A 14,103-nucleotide genomic window follows, 5' to 3' on the forward strand; every position below is an offset into this window, starting at 1 on the left:
AAAGGTATATAAACTGTGTTTTGGAACTAGTAGATGCGCTCTCTCCTGCTTGTGGGGCGCCCGCCATTGCAATCGCGAATAAATTACTACTTCACTGAGATCCTCGCCTGAGCCTAAGTTATTGGCTACAGAGTGTTTCTCACAGTATGGCATTGGTAAGAATTCTGTATAAAAACAGACGACCTAATGCTCATGCAGTGCAAGTTGAATTGTTTGCCTTGAAAGGGGATGGCATTTTGAACCTCAATGCAAAGGGGAGATTTTATCTGTATTTGACATGTACAATCAGAAATACATGGCACGGTTTCATCTTAATACATGCATTTCTTCACAGGAGTTCAGGCACGCACCACGGAATGGCACAAACTGGAAAGGACACCCTTCTGCTGAGATCCCAGTGAAAACGTCCTTCAGCCCCTGGATGCCTTTGCAGCTCCCATGGCAACAAGAAGGAAGTGGACTGAAGATACTGTCTGTCAGCCTGGCTTTACTGGCAGTTCTTGTCATGCTTTACTACAGAGGGATGAAAACAGAACTGTGACCTGAATGAGGCTTTTAGGAAAACATAAAATTGCTGTTTAAAATCTTCAAAAGAAACACTTTTACCAACACATGTCTCTCTCTTAAAAAAAAAAAAAAAAAAAAAAGATATAAATTGGGCAATAATTTGTACTCCTGCTATTTGGACTCATGCCTTTCCTGTTATTCATAGGAGAGAATACTAATAAGCTCTATGGAGATGTACCTGCCAAAGTTTGAGAACTTGGTGTGGCAGAACAGTTTGTTGCATCTTTCCTCCTCTTCTATTTTTTCTAAAACAATGCAATGTTTGCATTGCTTACTCTATTTATTACTGCTCTGGCAGGTAAAATTTTATACAGGAAACTCCTGAAGCTTATAAGAAATCTTTTCATTGAGTATTGTTGGTAATCTTTTATGGGTAGAACATTTATAACTTTCTTAAAGATTTTGCTTAATGCAGTGTGATGGTTTGATGTGTGCCTTTTTACATTAGAATCAAACACTGCTGGGCCATTAAAGTTTGTCATTTGTTGCTATTGATTTTGCTGTCATGTCTGAAAGAATTTTTGGCCTGCCATCTTACCTCTGTCAACTTCAGAGTGAGTTACTAAGCTTTGTTAATACAACAAGAATTATTTTTTTACATACAAATAGTTTTAAAGTTATTTTTATTATTGAATGGGAAGATGGGATTCTAGTGGTAGAGTTCTAAAGGATGGATTTAATACAGTCTCCATAGACTTAGCATAATGCTCAGATTCACCTAATGTGAATCTCATATTAGCTGTATATTGGATCATACTGTAAGACAATACAGCTCTGATGGTGGGGAGGCTACGCTTTGCACACTCCAGATTTCTAATTAGTGACATTAATACATGTCATCATTTATTTGTTCTTGTCTTGTCACCTTTGTGGATCTTCCTCCAAACTTCCACTTGCAAAGTCTGTTTTAAATCCTAAAAACAGGAGCTGTCTTTTTTTAGTATGTTTATGTAGTATCCAGCACAGACTGAGCTGGGCTCCAAACATGGCTCTACAGTGCAGATGAATAATCTGCTAGGAAGAATGCTTTGTACTTTTTACGTTGAGGATTTATCACAGTTACAGGCAAATTAATCAAGAAGTTCCACCATGATGGTCCCAGTACAGTCTGTAAATTATATCAACAAATAAGATCATCTTCAGGAAATTAGGTGTGTATTGACTTGAATATTATATTTCTTATTGCGACCACTGAAGGTCATGAGCCAAAACTCAAAAATTTTGAGATTTAAGAAAAAGCAAACAACAGCAATAACAAAAACTGTGCTCTTGTTTTGCTTCTGTCTCTCCAGATTTTTCTCTACAACCAGGAATATGTAACGATCAATAATTTACATTTTTAACAAATCTGAAATTCTATTAAAAAAAAACACTTGACTCCAGGTGCTGAAATTTGCAGCAAAGTGCCATGTATCACAAGATTCTCAGGAAAATAATGAGTTGACAAAATCATTATAACTGAGCCAATTTTTTGCATTTGATGGGAATAAAGTATGCAGATATGTGCTATGCCTCTAGCACTCTTGCTGTCAGCCACTCTAGCTTATCTAATTGTAGCAATTACAGATTCATTGCATCAGCTGTTACAGAGATTTACAAAGCTTGTGATTTAGATTCTGTGTGTAACTGGCTTTAATGGAACTGGTGTATTTTCTTAGAAACAATGCAACGCATAGGAGAGGGTGAAGAAGACTTTGTCTGTAAATGACATTGTCCAGAGATGCAATATATTTTTAAACTGAGCTTTCCTCTGATAAGTAGGAAGTGCTGTTTATCAAGTATTTTATTACCTTCCTTTTAATTTTGAGAGGGCTTGATGACACTTTGTATTGTAGAGCAGTAGAGTGTTTTTCATTTGTTTGTATATGTTTACACCTGAAATGTTCAAAGCCACTGAGCTGAACAAGTTGGTTCTGATCAGACAGCTCATCTGAACCTTCAGGCAAAACCCAAACTGTGCTGTGGTTGAAGTTACCATTGAAGCCCACCAGGAAAACTTAGGGAGTGTAAAACAAAGTGGCTGTATCTCCTTTATGGAACATGTTGACCTGGACCCATTTGATCTATGATTTTTGCTCCCATTTGGCTCTCTGAATGCTTCTAAGTGCCATGCCAGGTGGCATTTTTAATTTTTACATCAGTGTTATGTTTGAGCCCTACTTCTACCCTGCATTCTCTCCTTACAAGCCATAAGGGTGGGTGAGAAATCTACTGCACTCCAAATTAGTGAATATATTGCAGGAGAGTTTTCTCAACAGTCAATTGATCTTGCTCTACCAGATACGTAAACATATTTGTCACTAGAGAGAGTGTTTGGCTAATAAGCAATCTACATTCAACGCCCTTTTTTGTTGCCATTTGTTCTGTTTTTTAGCAGAGTAGATTTTCTTTTGGTACTAAGGAAGCCTCGACTATTATTTCTCTTTCTGTCTCATAGCACTGAGTTCCCTTTGGCTGTTTTCAGTGAGGACTCTTGCAAACCACAAGACTTGGACAGCAAAGACATCTTTAGCAAAAACATTAAGTGCATTAAGATTTGTCATTTAAACTTTGCATTGTAGTTTTCAGTTAATAGTATACTTGCTTTGTACAGGAGCGTGAAATAAAATGTGTTTTACGTAAAGCTTGTTCTATAAAGCAAGAAAGAGGAAGGAGAAGGTACCTTTTGAGGAGAGTTCATCCACCCCTGTCACATCACTGCCTGCACATCTCTGAACATCTGACAGCTTCTGTTAATTTAGTTTCGCTCCCCAGTTTGACTTCCCATATGGAAAGCTGGAGTGATTTTTGAATAACAGCAAGTAATATTTGAGGTGGCAGCAACTGGCAACTCTGACATGGAGCTTGGCTGCGGCCATTACCCAGAATCCGTCCGCTCTTCTTGAGAAGCAATTACAATTTCACAGGTTGGAATTAAAACTCCCTGCGGTATGCAAGAGAGTAACTGAAACTGTCAAAGTGATTTCAAGCTGCTAATCTCTTGCTGCTCAAAGAGTGAAAATAGAGCCCCTCATACCCAGGCACAGATCTGACAACTCAAAAACTCCAGCCTTCCTCTACGTTTAAATACATATGGAGAGTGGCTTGATCTGCTCGCAGAGGATATCTGTAAAGATGTTATGTCTATGAACATTTGTGTGTTAATAACAAGTCTATCTTCTTTAACTGCAAGATGCGAGTAACTTCAGGGACTAAGACAAATATAAAAGAAGAGCTCTGAAAATCTGAAGGAGCAAATAGGCGTGTGCCTGTCTGTGTGAGGTTTATTAAATTCTGTATTTATATATTCTTGAACATGCAGTACTTTTGCTGGAAAAATGGCTTGCAACATTTCTGAGTTTTATTTTCACATATTACTTATATCCCACGTTTTATTTTGAATGTACTTTGTTTTATTGTATAGATAGAAACAAAGAGCATTTAGAAATCAAAAACGGGAAAAAATGGGAAGCTGTAAAGCCTTTGTAAAGCTAGGGTGCAAATGAAAAATATTAATGTGAAAGCTGCAAAGCAGGTTTGAACCAGGAGACAGCCCACAGAGTTGAGGACTGGCTGCAAAACACCATTTGACTTGTTCAGAGGCAGGGTTCATCCACTAGATAATAACTAGATAATTAATGTTAAAATAATTGCTTGAAAGCATTTGTGCAAGTATCATTAAATGTCGTTTAGTTGCATATTTCATTCATGCAGGCTTATACTTAATATTAAAGTGAATCTTTTTGTTTGTTTGTTTAAAATAAATAAAGATGCTTCAGTAGCTATTGGAAGGAGAAGAATTATGAATAGTCCTATTTAAAGAAGAATAGTACCAGAAAAAAAAAGTCATAACAAATAATCATGTCCCTGCACCTGCTGGTATACTGTCTGTTAACTCCCACTTAGGAAGCTGTTTTGGGTTTGGATCATTTGAGTTGTAGGTCTATTTCATTGTGCTGTGTTGTGACAAGTCGGGTGTTTGAAAAGTCATGAAAGTGCCTGTGCTCCAGTCAAAAAGCTAATCAAGCTGATGGCAGAAAAGATCCTCAGATCTCTTTGTTCCTCTGTTCCACACCCTCTTGTAGGTCTTTTCACCATCTGTGCACAGACTTCTCTCCACTCCCTTAAACACTCTGCTCATTCAAATTTCCTTTATCAATGTCAGATGCTACAAGAACATTTAGATAATGTGCTTAACTTTCCATGTGGTCCTGTTAGGAAATTTAGGTAAGAAATAGGAAGGTGAGGATACGTGTTCCAGTGGTGAAGGTGTTGTGATGATCAAAGAGCATGAGGTATTCTTGTGTAACGGTGTGGGAGCTACATCATCACCTAAAACAGATCGTAGCATCTGTCTTGTGCATCCTTCTTTTTCTATACCTGTAATGATTAGTTGATCTCTCTTGCATTACCTCAGAGTAAACTGCATTTTGTATGTAACGCTAGAAAAATCCAGAGTGACTAAAATACGTGATTGAGGGCAGAATGAAGTACAGCAGTAATGTAGACAGAGATGTGCAGGTTCATGCAGTCCCCAAAAACAAGGAGCCAGTGCAGCATCATGCACCTCTTTTTGTCATATGGCTTCGTCTTGTATTTGCAGATGAACTTTTTAATGCAGTCTTCATTATTAAAATGCTAATTAAGGGTATCAGAATCCCCCTGTGTGCAAAGAGCTAACGTTGAATAGGAAAGGAGAGAAGAGGGCAAGGAAGTGGGCGGGGGGGGGGGGGGGGGCAGAATTAAAAAATAATTAAAGAATTAAATATTAAAAAAAAAAGGCTCTGGACTTGCTATGTTTAAGATCAAGAGGGTACTATTTAGTAGTAGCATCACCAGAGAAATGCATTAGCAGTACAGAATGGAACTAAATATTGCATACAGTCATGCTGGTGCTCTTCTTTGCACCCTTTTCTTCTGTTTTCTGAATACTTACTCTCCATTCCAAGGTTCTGAGATGAAGATTCCTCTGGCAAGACCTAACCAGATCAAGAGGAAAAATCTGCTTTCTGTTGGTTGTGATTTAGCATTTATTTCACTGAGCAGGGAGAGGTGGGGGATGTGAGTTAGTTCCCACAAATTGAGAAAGGCTAATATTTTAGCATCTTCTTGGCAAAGTTGTTTTTTTGTGTGTGAACTATTTAGTAATGATAACAGATAGCATTCTTGAAAAGCAGTGTTAATGTGACATTTTATGGAGTACAATCTGCTTTGTATGGTTTGCTGAATGCTGGTTGTAGGTAATGGAATGAAATTCCATGCTGGTGACCAGAGTGTGATTCAGACTGATGCCTACAACTTGTGTGCTTTAAACGTCCCATCTGTTGTTGAGTGTGAGAACAGGCTAGTTGTGCTCAACTGAGCATAAAATGCTGTGTCTACTCCCTTCCTGGGTGGTGTTTGTGGGGACGAGTGTACAAATGGTTAGTTGGCAATGGGTTACAGATTACAGGAGAAGCTTGGGGACGATAAAACACACAACAAAAGGGACCATAATTGTTTGGCACATTGTGTGAGTTGGGGGTCTGAAAGAAATTAATGTGATGAAATCCTGACATCATGGGAAATTTAACTTTGCATAGTTAAGATCTCATTACAGTATACTGTAAAGGGGAAAACTGTTTTATGGTGCTTGGAATGCTTTGCTGCACAGACACCCTTCCCAACTGCTCGTAACTCCTGGGGTTACTGTGGTGCGTTAGAGCAGTTCATTTCACTACACTAGCTACTTCACACCAGTATCACAGTTGGAGAAAAGCAGTCCACTTTGTCTGGACTCTAGGAGTGATCAGGTGTGCACAGTTTTGTGGAGGAGGGTACTTTGACTGGTTGCCACATATTGCCCTGTTTTGTCAAACGTCTGCTAATCTTATAGCATTTCTTATTCCAGGTTAGGGAAAATGAGTAAACTGTGACCTGCAAAGAAACTTCCTCAATCCAATGGCATTCAGTAAATAATACATACTATTTAATGACGCAAGCTTAGATGATTTGTTTCTTCTTTGAGTACCTCCATTCCATTCCTTCCCTGTGAGCTTGCATTCTCTCTTATCCTTTTTTCCAGCAGAAGCTGCTTCACCCAAGCTACCAGCACCTCATTTTGTTTTATGGAAGAAGATGCATCTTCAGAAAGAAAGTACTAGTCTAAGTACTGTCTGCTTCCCTGAAAACAAAAATGCTACTTCTCCTGTAGAGCAGATTTGCTCAGTGCTTGGAAGTTATTGTGCTGCGGTGTCTCTCCTTTAGCTGTGCAGTGCCAGGTTGCTGTAGCCTTTGGGCAATGTTAGAAACTCCCATTTGCTAATAAGCAGAATTAAAAGGCCTCTTCTGTTGTGCGATGTTATTTTTAATACAGCAACCTCCAGAAATTTAGTAATTCAAAGCAAGAGATAAAATACATCATTGATGCCCATTGAATGTATTAAATTTGATATCCACTAGTGGCTTTATGAGCCATAAAAGCCAACATCTAATAATCATTAACTACAAGATCTCTATACAAGAGATTATAGAGGGCTATGTGTGGCATGGTCTGCAGAGTTTAAGTAGGAAACAGCAGAATGAAACAAGTGAGCAAGTTACTGAATCAACCACACAGATAATCAATAACATAGAGAAGGATGTTCCCACTCAAAGGACATCTTAATCTGCACGTATTACAGTAGTATTAAGGAAATAAAAAGGCAGATAAGAGCTTGGTTATGCTGCAGCAGCCTTAGTTTGCTTCTGTCTTACTTGGATTGTCTAGTAAGCAGAAAGGGCGGTCTGAATGATGCAGAAGGATGAAAAAGAGCCTAACAACAGTTAGCAGCTTTGGCTCTGTGAGAAATAAATTACTTGGTACAGATTTTAGCCTCCTGTACTTCCCTATCTCCTCCCCATCCAGCTCTAAAAAGAGACACCTCCTTGTCTGGGTTCATTTGTTGTTGCTTTTTTTCCCTCTAAGCATATGTTTGTATTCCCACAACCTTTCAACTTTAACTGATTCTGAAATAGTACTGAACTAAATCATGCACTTATGCTTTTGTTTTTAAGATCAAGCTTGTGTCTGTTTTCTTGCATGCCCTGTGATCCTGAATCAACTGATACCTTACTTGTAGGTACTTGTTATATTGATTTGAACCTAAACCAGAAGTATTTAGTGGACCACTGCTAAGTGTCATTCTACAAGAAAATGAAGCATAACTGGCAGTCAAATTGCAGTATTTACTTTCTCTATCTACAGATTTACCAGGATTGCATATGGAAAATTGTGGAAATAATCTAAATTCACTGCTAAATTTTCAGTTTCTACTGATTTGTTGCAACGTGTTAAAATCAGACATAAATAATTTCACATAGCCTAGCCACAGCATGCTTCTGTGGGTAAAACCAGAATCGATTGCCACTGTGGGACAATCGAATTATACATTGCTCTCCCCATCAAGGAGCCTCCTCCATGGAACTTCTGCTATGCAAGAAGACAAGCATCAAGCAGCAGGTAAGAGGAAGCTCCTGATCTTTGTAAAGAAGTGGGTATCTTGTGCAAATATTCATGAAAGGATGTAATGAATTGTATTTTTGAGTTCAGAAAGTTTATTTTAGGACAGCTATCAGCTGTATTCCAACAACAACAACAAAAATGTGCATTTGGATTATCAGGTTTAAAATGAGAATTAAAATCACTATCAAACTTAAGTTTTCATGCCATTATAGGAGGATGGAGGAGCTCCTATATTGCCCTCTCTAGGAGCAGTCCACCACTGTAGAGGTGAATGAAACTTAGATGCATAGTATGTCAAAGGGCAACAGAGTTTCCAGTGTCAGCCTTCTGTCAGGTACATTTCTTATCACGGTCTTTGAAAGACATTTACTTATTCTGTATCCTACAGAAGCCCTGCATGCTCCTTGTATGCTTTAATAAGTTTGGAACCTCTTGTGATTGTATTCTGCAGAAATCCAGGACTAAAGTTACAGCTTTATAAGTTGCAGCAGTGAAAACAGTATTTTAGCCTTTCACATCAACGTTGTTGTCATAAGAGGGTTCAATAGTATATTTCCTGTTCTTGTTGCATGCACTGCTATAAAAATTGAGTCATCAGCATATGAACACTTTCTTGGCCTCTGAATATCTGTTTTTTTTGTGTGTGTTTGTTGAGTAGCTGCCCATTTCATTCCTTTTTCCACACTTATTGACTCATCTAACTAAGAATAATGAAATTGGGTAACTGCCAGTTATACTTCATATTGGTACAAATGTAGGAAAAAGCTGAGGATACTCATAAATACTATCTTATCTGCCAGGAAATCCATGAAACTGCAATTCTAGTGATTCCCATTCACAGCAGTAGCTTGAGCAAAAGCCCTGGAATAGTCTCAGTAGTAAAGTAGTAGTAAAGTCTGGTAAAAGTCTGGTAAAGTAAAGTACTAAAGTCTGGTCCTGTGGACAGGCTTGCACTGTGGTCCTGCATGGTGTGCTTGTGAGCAAGGAAAGGAGGAGATGAAAGTCTGCTCCTTTGGGAGAAAATATCCACAGAGGGAACATATTTTACTTTGTTTCCTTGATATGTTCAGCAATCTGGTCCAAACTCAATTGACAGGTAGAATTGACAAGGTCTCCTTGCTTAAAGAAAAAGAAAAATGACAGCGTACTAACTAAATTGATTTTCTAATTGTCAGAGTTCAGTTATGTAGACATGCTATTCATATTTCAGGCAGTAAAAGCAAGCTGGTGTGATGGCAACAGATGAGCATAAAACTTTTCTCCTCTGTTCTTAGGCATTTCAGACTTAGTTGTAAAGCAAAAGTTCTGTCCTTATGGAAAAGTTAATGTTATAGGTGGTTCTTTCCTTATCTGGTAGTTGTCAATATGGGGTAAGCTTTAAATAAGACAAAGACCTGAGGAAAAGTTAAGTTTTAAATAAGCAACCTCATCCTATCATGCAGTATGATCTTAAAGTAAGAGCTATATGTATAAAGATGCCAATTAGCCTTTTGCTCACTTTTTTTCTTTTATTATTTTTAATTCTTATTTTTCCCCCCAGTTCTTGGCAGACTAGACATTTTCATTTCAAAATACAATAGCTGCAGCTCATCTAGTCCTCTTGGGAAAACAAGTTTTCAGTCACAATAGTTTCTATAGGCTGAAGCTAATTTGCCAGAAACCAGAATCAAACTGCTTTAAGCTGAGGCTGCTGCCTTTCTGTCCTGCCTCCTTTTATCTACAGCTCTTGCTTGCACCAGCAATGTAATGCTGGGCCACTGCCTGGAGAGAAGTTCAGGTAGCTCATCTGAGAGGAACAGTTCTTTGATGGGATTCATTTTGAGCTGGTTCAGGTTGCCAAACTGGCTTGCTGTGCTGTTGCGTATGTGCTGTTGCAAAGAAAGGGCTGATTTATGTTGGCTTGAGCTGCAGGAGAACCACATTTGGGGCCAAAGACTAAGATTGCATGAGGCTTAAAGCTGAACTGCCTCTTGCTGGTATGACTTTGGAAAGGTCTTTGCTCTACCACTTGACTTCAATTACAGAGTTGCAGTAGCATGCTGTGGCCACATAAATATGTGACTGGAAACAGGGTAATGTTGTGCAAGCACTCCAGGGTAGAGCCTTAAAGTTGTTCAGAGACCTCAACACAACTTCAGAGATAAGGTATGCTCAGGAACTGCAGGGCTAAGCTCAGAGCCCACAGTGCAGGCAACATGTTGCTGAATTATTGGGTTTCACAGTGCTTCAATGATCTGCTCTGACCAGCTTGGGACCATGGTGTATAATAAAGGGCCATGTAAAGTTACTGTCACCCTGTCCTCTCTCCTAGGCTAGACACTCCTGTTTGATCCCTAGGGGTACATACAGAATGAGACTTTTTCCTTCATTTATTTATTTGTTTGTTTGTTTATTTATTTATTTATTTTCCAGAAACAGGCTTGAAGCACAATGTGCTGCTGCCTCCCAGGAAGTGTTGTTTATGTGGGCAGAACAGACTTCATGTTTCAGGACTCCCAATCTGTCTCTTCTGTTAGCTGTAGAAATCACTTTAGAAAACAACTGGCATGTGAGTGGGTGGTTCTGGTTGGTTGTGGTTTGGGGGATTCTTTTCTTTTGTTCATTACTTTCCTTATGCACATGCTGCTAAATTTCTATTTGTTAAGGAAGTACAAAGGAGGAAAAAGTAAGTTCTGCGTCATTTCAGTTTGCCTTTGTGCTTAGATCTGGTCAGAGCCAGCCAAATTCTGGGCACTCAGCAATGTCAGCAAACATAAAGCAGATATCTAGAAAAGGACTTGGAGCTTTAAAGTCACAGTAAGACTTTGTTATAAACTTCTGCTTTGAAGACTTGCAGGATGACACATGCAAAAAATGTTAACTTCCATTAAAGGCTCTCGTGAGATTTGTTACCAAATGTTAGCAAAAACTCAGCAGGACATTTCAAGGGGTACATTCCAAAAGTTTCTATCACGCATTTGATGAAAACATCTTTAAAAAAGCAATTAGTATAAAGGAGAAAACACTGTACTTGTGCTGGATTGATATTAAATGCAAATTAGGTTTCTGGGAGCAATTTAGGAAAACAATGACATTTAGTGAGAGCTAATGGAAATGTGTGAGAATAGAAATGGCCTTAGCTTGGCCTTCTGTTCACTGTTCCCAGAGTATGTAGAAAGCAAGTGACTATATATCTAAATTGTGAAAGACCTGAAAAAAAAATAAGCTTATCATAAGTGCTCTTGATGAAGCATTCTGGGCATCTTGCTCTTTCTAATTCCACATTTTTGTAAGTCTTTCCCATGGATTATCTTGCAATTATTTAAGAGTTTGTCTGCGTGAGTATATACAATGCCTGTGTGTGTGTTCTGGTATATTTTTGTCTTTCTCCTTTTCATTCTGTAGTCAATGGCTTGAGAAGGCTTGCATGAGTTTAGGGAAAGGAAAATGAGGTTAGAGAAGTGATCCTGTACCTTGTTCTAAGACTCTGAAAGCCTGTCATCTTGAAATAAATGCCACCACTGGAGCCAGTGAGCAAGAGTGCCATCTGCCCTGTGCCCAGGCCTGCTTGAAAGACGAATGGCTCCATTGTTTCTGTGGTGTGTAAATACCACCCGTCCTGGGAGGCCAGGGTTGCACGCTGTGAGGTAGGTGCTTAAAGATCTTGGATCAAATACATGTAGAAGATTTTGAAGATAAGGAGTCAGTAATGATAAGATTTGTCTACTCTCTGGCCGTGTTTTGGTGGTGCAGTAGAAACACAAAGCACTGAGCTTGTGTAAACTTACTCACTCTGCTAGTTGAAAATATGTCAAGGAGTTCACTTTCTACCAGTAGGCTGCATGCCGGACAAGGTATCATTTTTCCCTCCATGGGCGGCCTAAAAGCCTAATGCTGCCATAGTCCTTCTATCATTTACTTCAGCAAATTGTACAGAAACGTGGTGTACCCGTGCCTGCCACCATGCACGTGTGTTGCAAGTGAGGCTGGGTGGGACCCTGTGAAGCTGGGCCATGGAGGCTTCACGGCAGACTTCACTTCAAGAGTCTGAGAGGGTTTGGGCCTAACATGGGGCTGAAGATAGCCTGTGGAGTGGTGTATAAATCTTTAATTCTCAGTGCTATAAAGGTGGGGATTTTTATTTCCCTTTTAAAAACAAGAGTTGCCTTAGATATAAGCACAACAGGGCCAGCGAGCTTGTGATCTTTGCTTTGACTGTCACTGGCATTGTTAATGCATTAGATTCAAACTGTTCTTCATAGAGGATCAGTGACTATGGAGTTCTGGCAAACTCCCAAAGTAGTCATATTCCTAATAAAACAAAGAAAAAGAAAAACTCTTCCTGATACATGTTATACCACTGCCTGCTGTTCTGACCACACATAGAAAATAAAGAGCCTTGTGCTGCTCTTGAATTACACACACAGCTTCCACTGTGTGGTATCCTTCATAGTTAGCTGTTGTGGAATTGGAGCAGAAACGTGATAAACATTTGGCATCTTAAGAAACCATTTAATCTCATAAAGTTTTGGAAGGACTGTTGCATGCACCTTAGAAGGAGGAGGACCTCTCTTTTATTTTCCTGCATCTTGTACAGTGTGAGGTCCCCCTTCATCTGTGTCCACAATGAACGGCACTTTACAAATACCTAGGGCCATTATTGACTTTTACATTGCAGACAATGAAAAACCGCTTACTGACTTCATTGTGTCAGTTGCTTGGCATCTACTTAAAATACAGTTGGATAAGTTTCTGTAAATTGTCAATGTCTGCATTTAACGTGAGATTCTATAGACAGCAGTTGCTGCTGGAGGTCAGTGTAGGAATGAGACTCTCCTGAAGGCAAGGTAGAGTGGACTTATTTAATTCTGATGTAGCAAAGTGACTTAAGGGCTTGCTTCCCTCTTATTCTGAAGTTGGATGTATTTGACACAAGGGATTCTACATTGACTGCTGTCCTGTAGTGCTGAGGCAGAACCAGGACAACATGCATTGTGAATTTTTTGGAAATGTTAATTATTTATAAATATGTATTTTTGATACATCTACTGATTTTATATTTATTTTGCCCACCGTACAATCAGAGCATGCTTTCATATTTTTTCTTTGCTTGTATACAATGCAATAAAGGATTATTTCTAAGACATAACACAACCATATTTTTTTTATTTTTTATTTTTTAAGAAGAAATCGTTCTCTCCCATTATTTAAACAATCCTGATGTTTTAATACATAAGGTTACTGCAGCCAGTTTTTTATTTATTTATTTATTTACTTACTTATTTATTTTTCAAAGGTGCTTTTTTTTTGGCCTGTTATAAGGACTTGGAGGTAGGGGAAAAACAATTATGTAAGAAAATGATTTTCATTCCACTAATGTTGATTCACTTGGCTCATAAGAAGAGCTTATTGCCTTGTTTACTTGGAAAGAATGAATATCAACACATAAATAAGCAGCTGAGAACTGGATTTCCAGAAGGAAGAATTTTCCTACTTAGTTTTCTGTTAATTCAAAGCAATATCTTTTAAAATTGATGTAACTCCCAGGCTTATGATGGTCACATTACTTTCCCTTAGGAGTAAACACAGACAAAAGTGTCTGCTTAGTTTCCAAACTAGAGAGCCATTGTTGCCTCAGGTACTCAAATTTCTATAGCAAAAACCTTCCATAGCTCTTGTAGCTGTACATACTGAATGTATCAATGTACCTGGGGACTTCCATGCCAACTTTTGAGAAATACTAGGAACTCTTCTTCAGAAAGACATGGAAAAACACTTTACTGAACAAGCCTCCCAAAAGTGCTTTTTCAGACAGTCTTTCACCTAGCTAAAGTACTCAGACCTGAAGTGCTTTAACTGGAAGAAACTAACCGTATCATATAATTTCAGAACTGATTTTGCCTTCTTGCAAAGATATGTAATGTAACAGGACAACGGGGTCAACCCTTTCTTCTGACCCTATTGCACTGCAACACTCAAACCTCCTCCTGGAAAATCCTCTTGGGCTAATACACTGCAACGCCACTTTTCAGAGTTTGCAAAATCTAATGTATTTAGCTTGTTCACAGCATCCCACAGAATCTCAGGTCCCAGGG

At 38.7% G+C, this 14,103-nt stretch overlaps 1 protein-coding gene across 7 annotated transcripts in view; it reads left to right on the forward strand.

Annotated features, from left to right (window-relative positions):
• Positions 1–14,103, forward strand: part of CDKAL1 (CDKAL1 threonylcarbamoyladenosine tRNA methylthiotransferase) — a 494,283-nt gene that overhangs the window by 427,758 nt on the left and 52,422 nt on the right. For 2 of the 7 annotated variants that reach the window (XM_072033335.1, XM_027451214.3), the window contains one exon: positions 335–1,062. The exons of the other annotated variants lie outside the window; for them this stretch is intronic. In XM_072033335.1, coding sequence (XP_071889436.1) covers positions 335–541 — 207 coding nt within the window. In that variant the 3' untranslated portion in view covers positions 542–1,062. Of the gene's footprint in view, positions 1–334; positions 1,063–14,103 lie in introns of those variants that run through there. 7 annotated transcript variants of the gene reach the window in all.

This window comes from Anas platyrhynchos, chromosome 2 (genome assembly GCF_047663525.1).
Source record: "Anas platyrhynchos isolate ZD024472 breed Pekin duck chromosome 2, IASCAAS_PekinDuck_T2T, whole genome shotgun sequence".
Classification (NCBI taxonomy): Eukaryota; Metazoa; Chordata; class Aves; order Anseriformes; family Anatidae; genus Anas; species Anas platyrhynchos.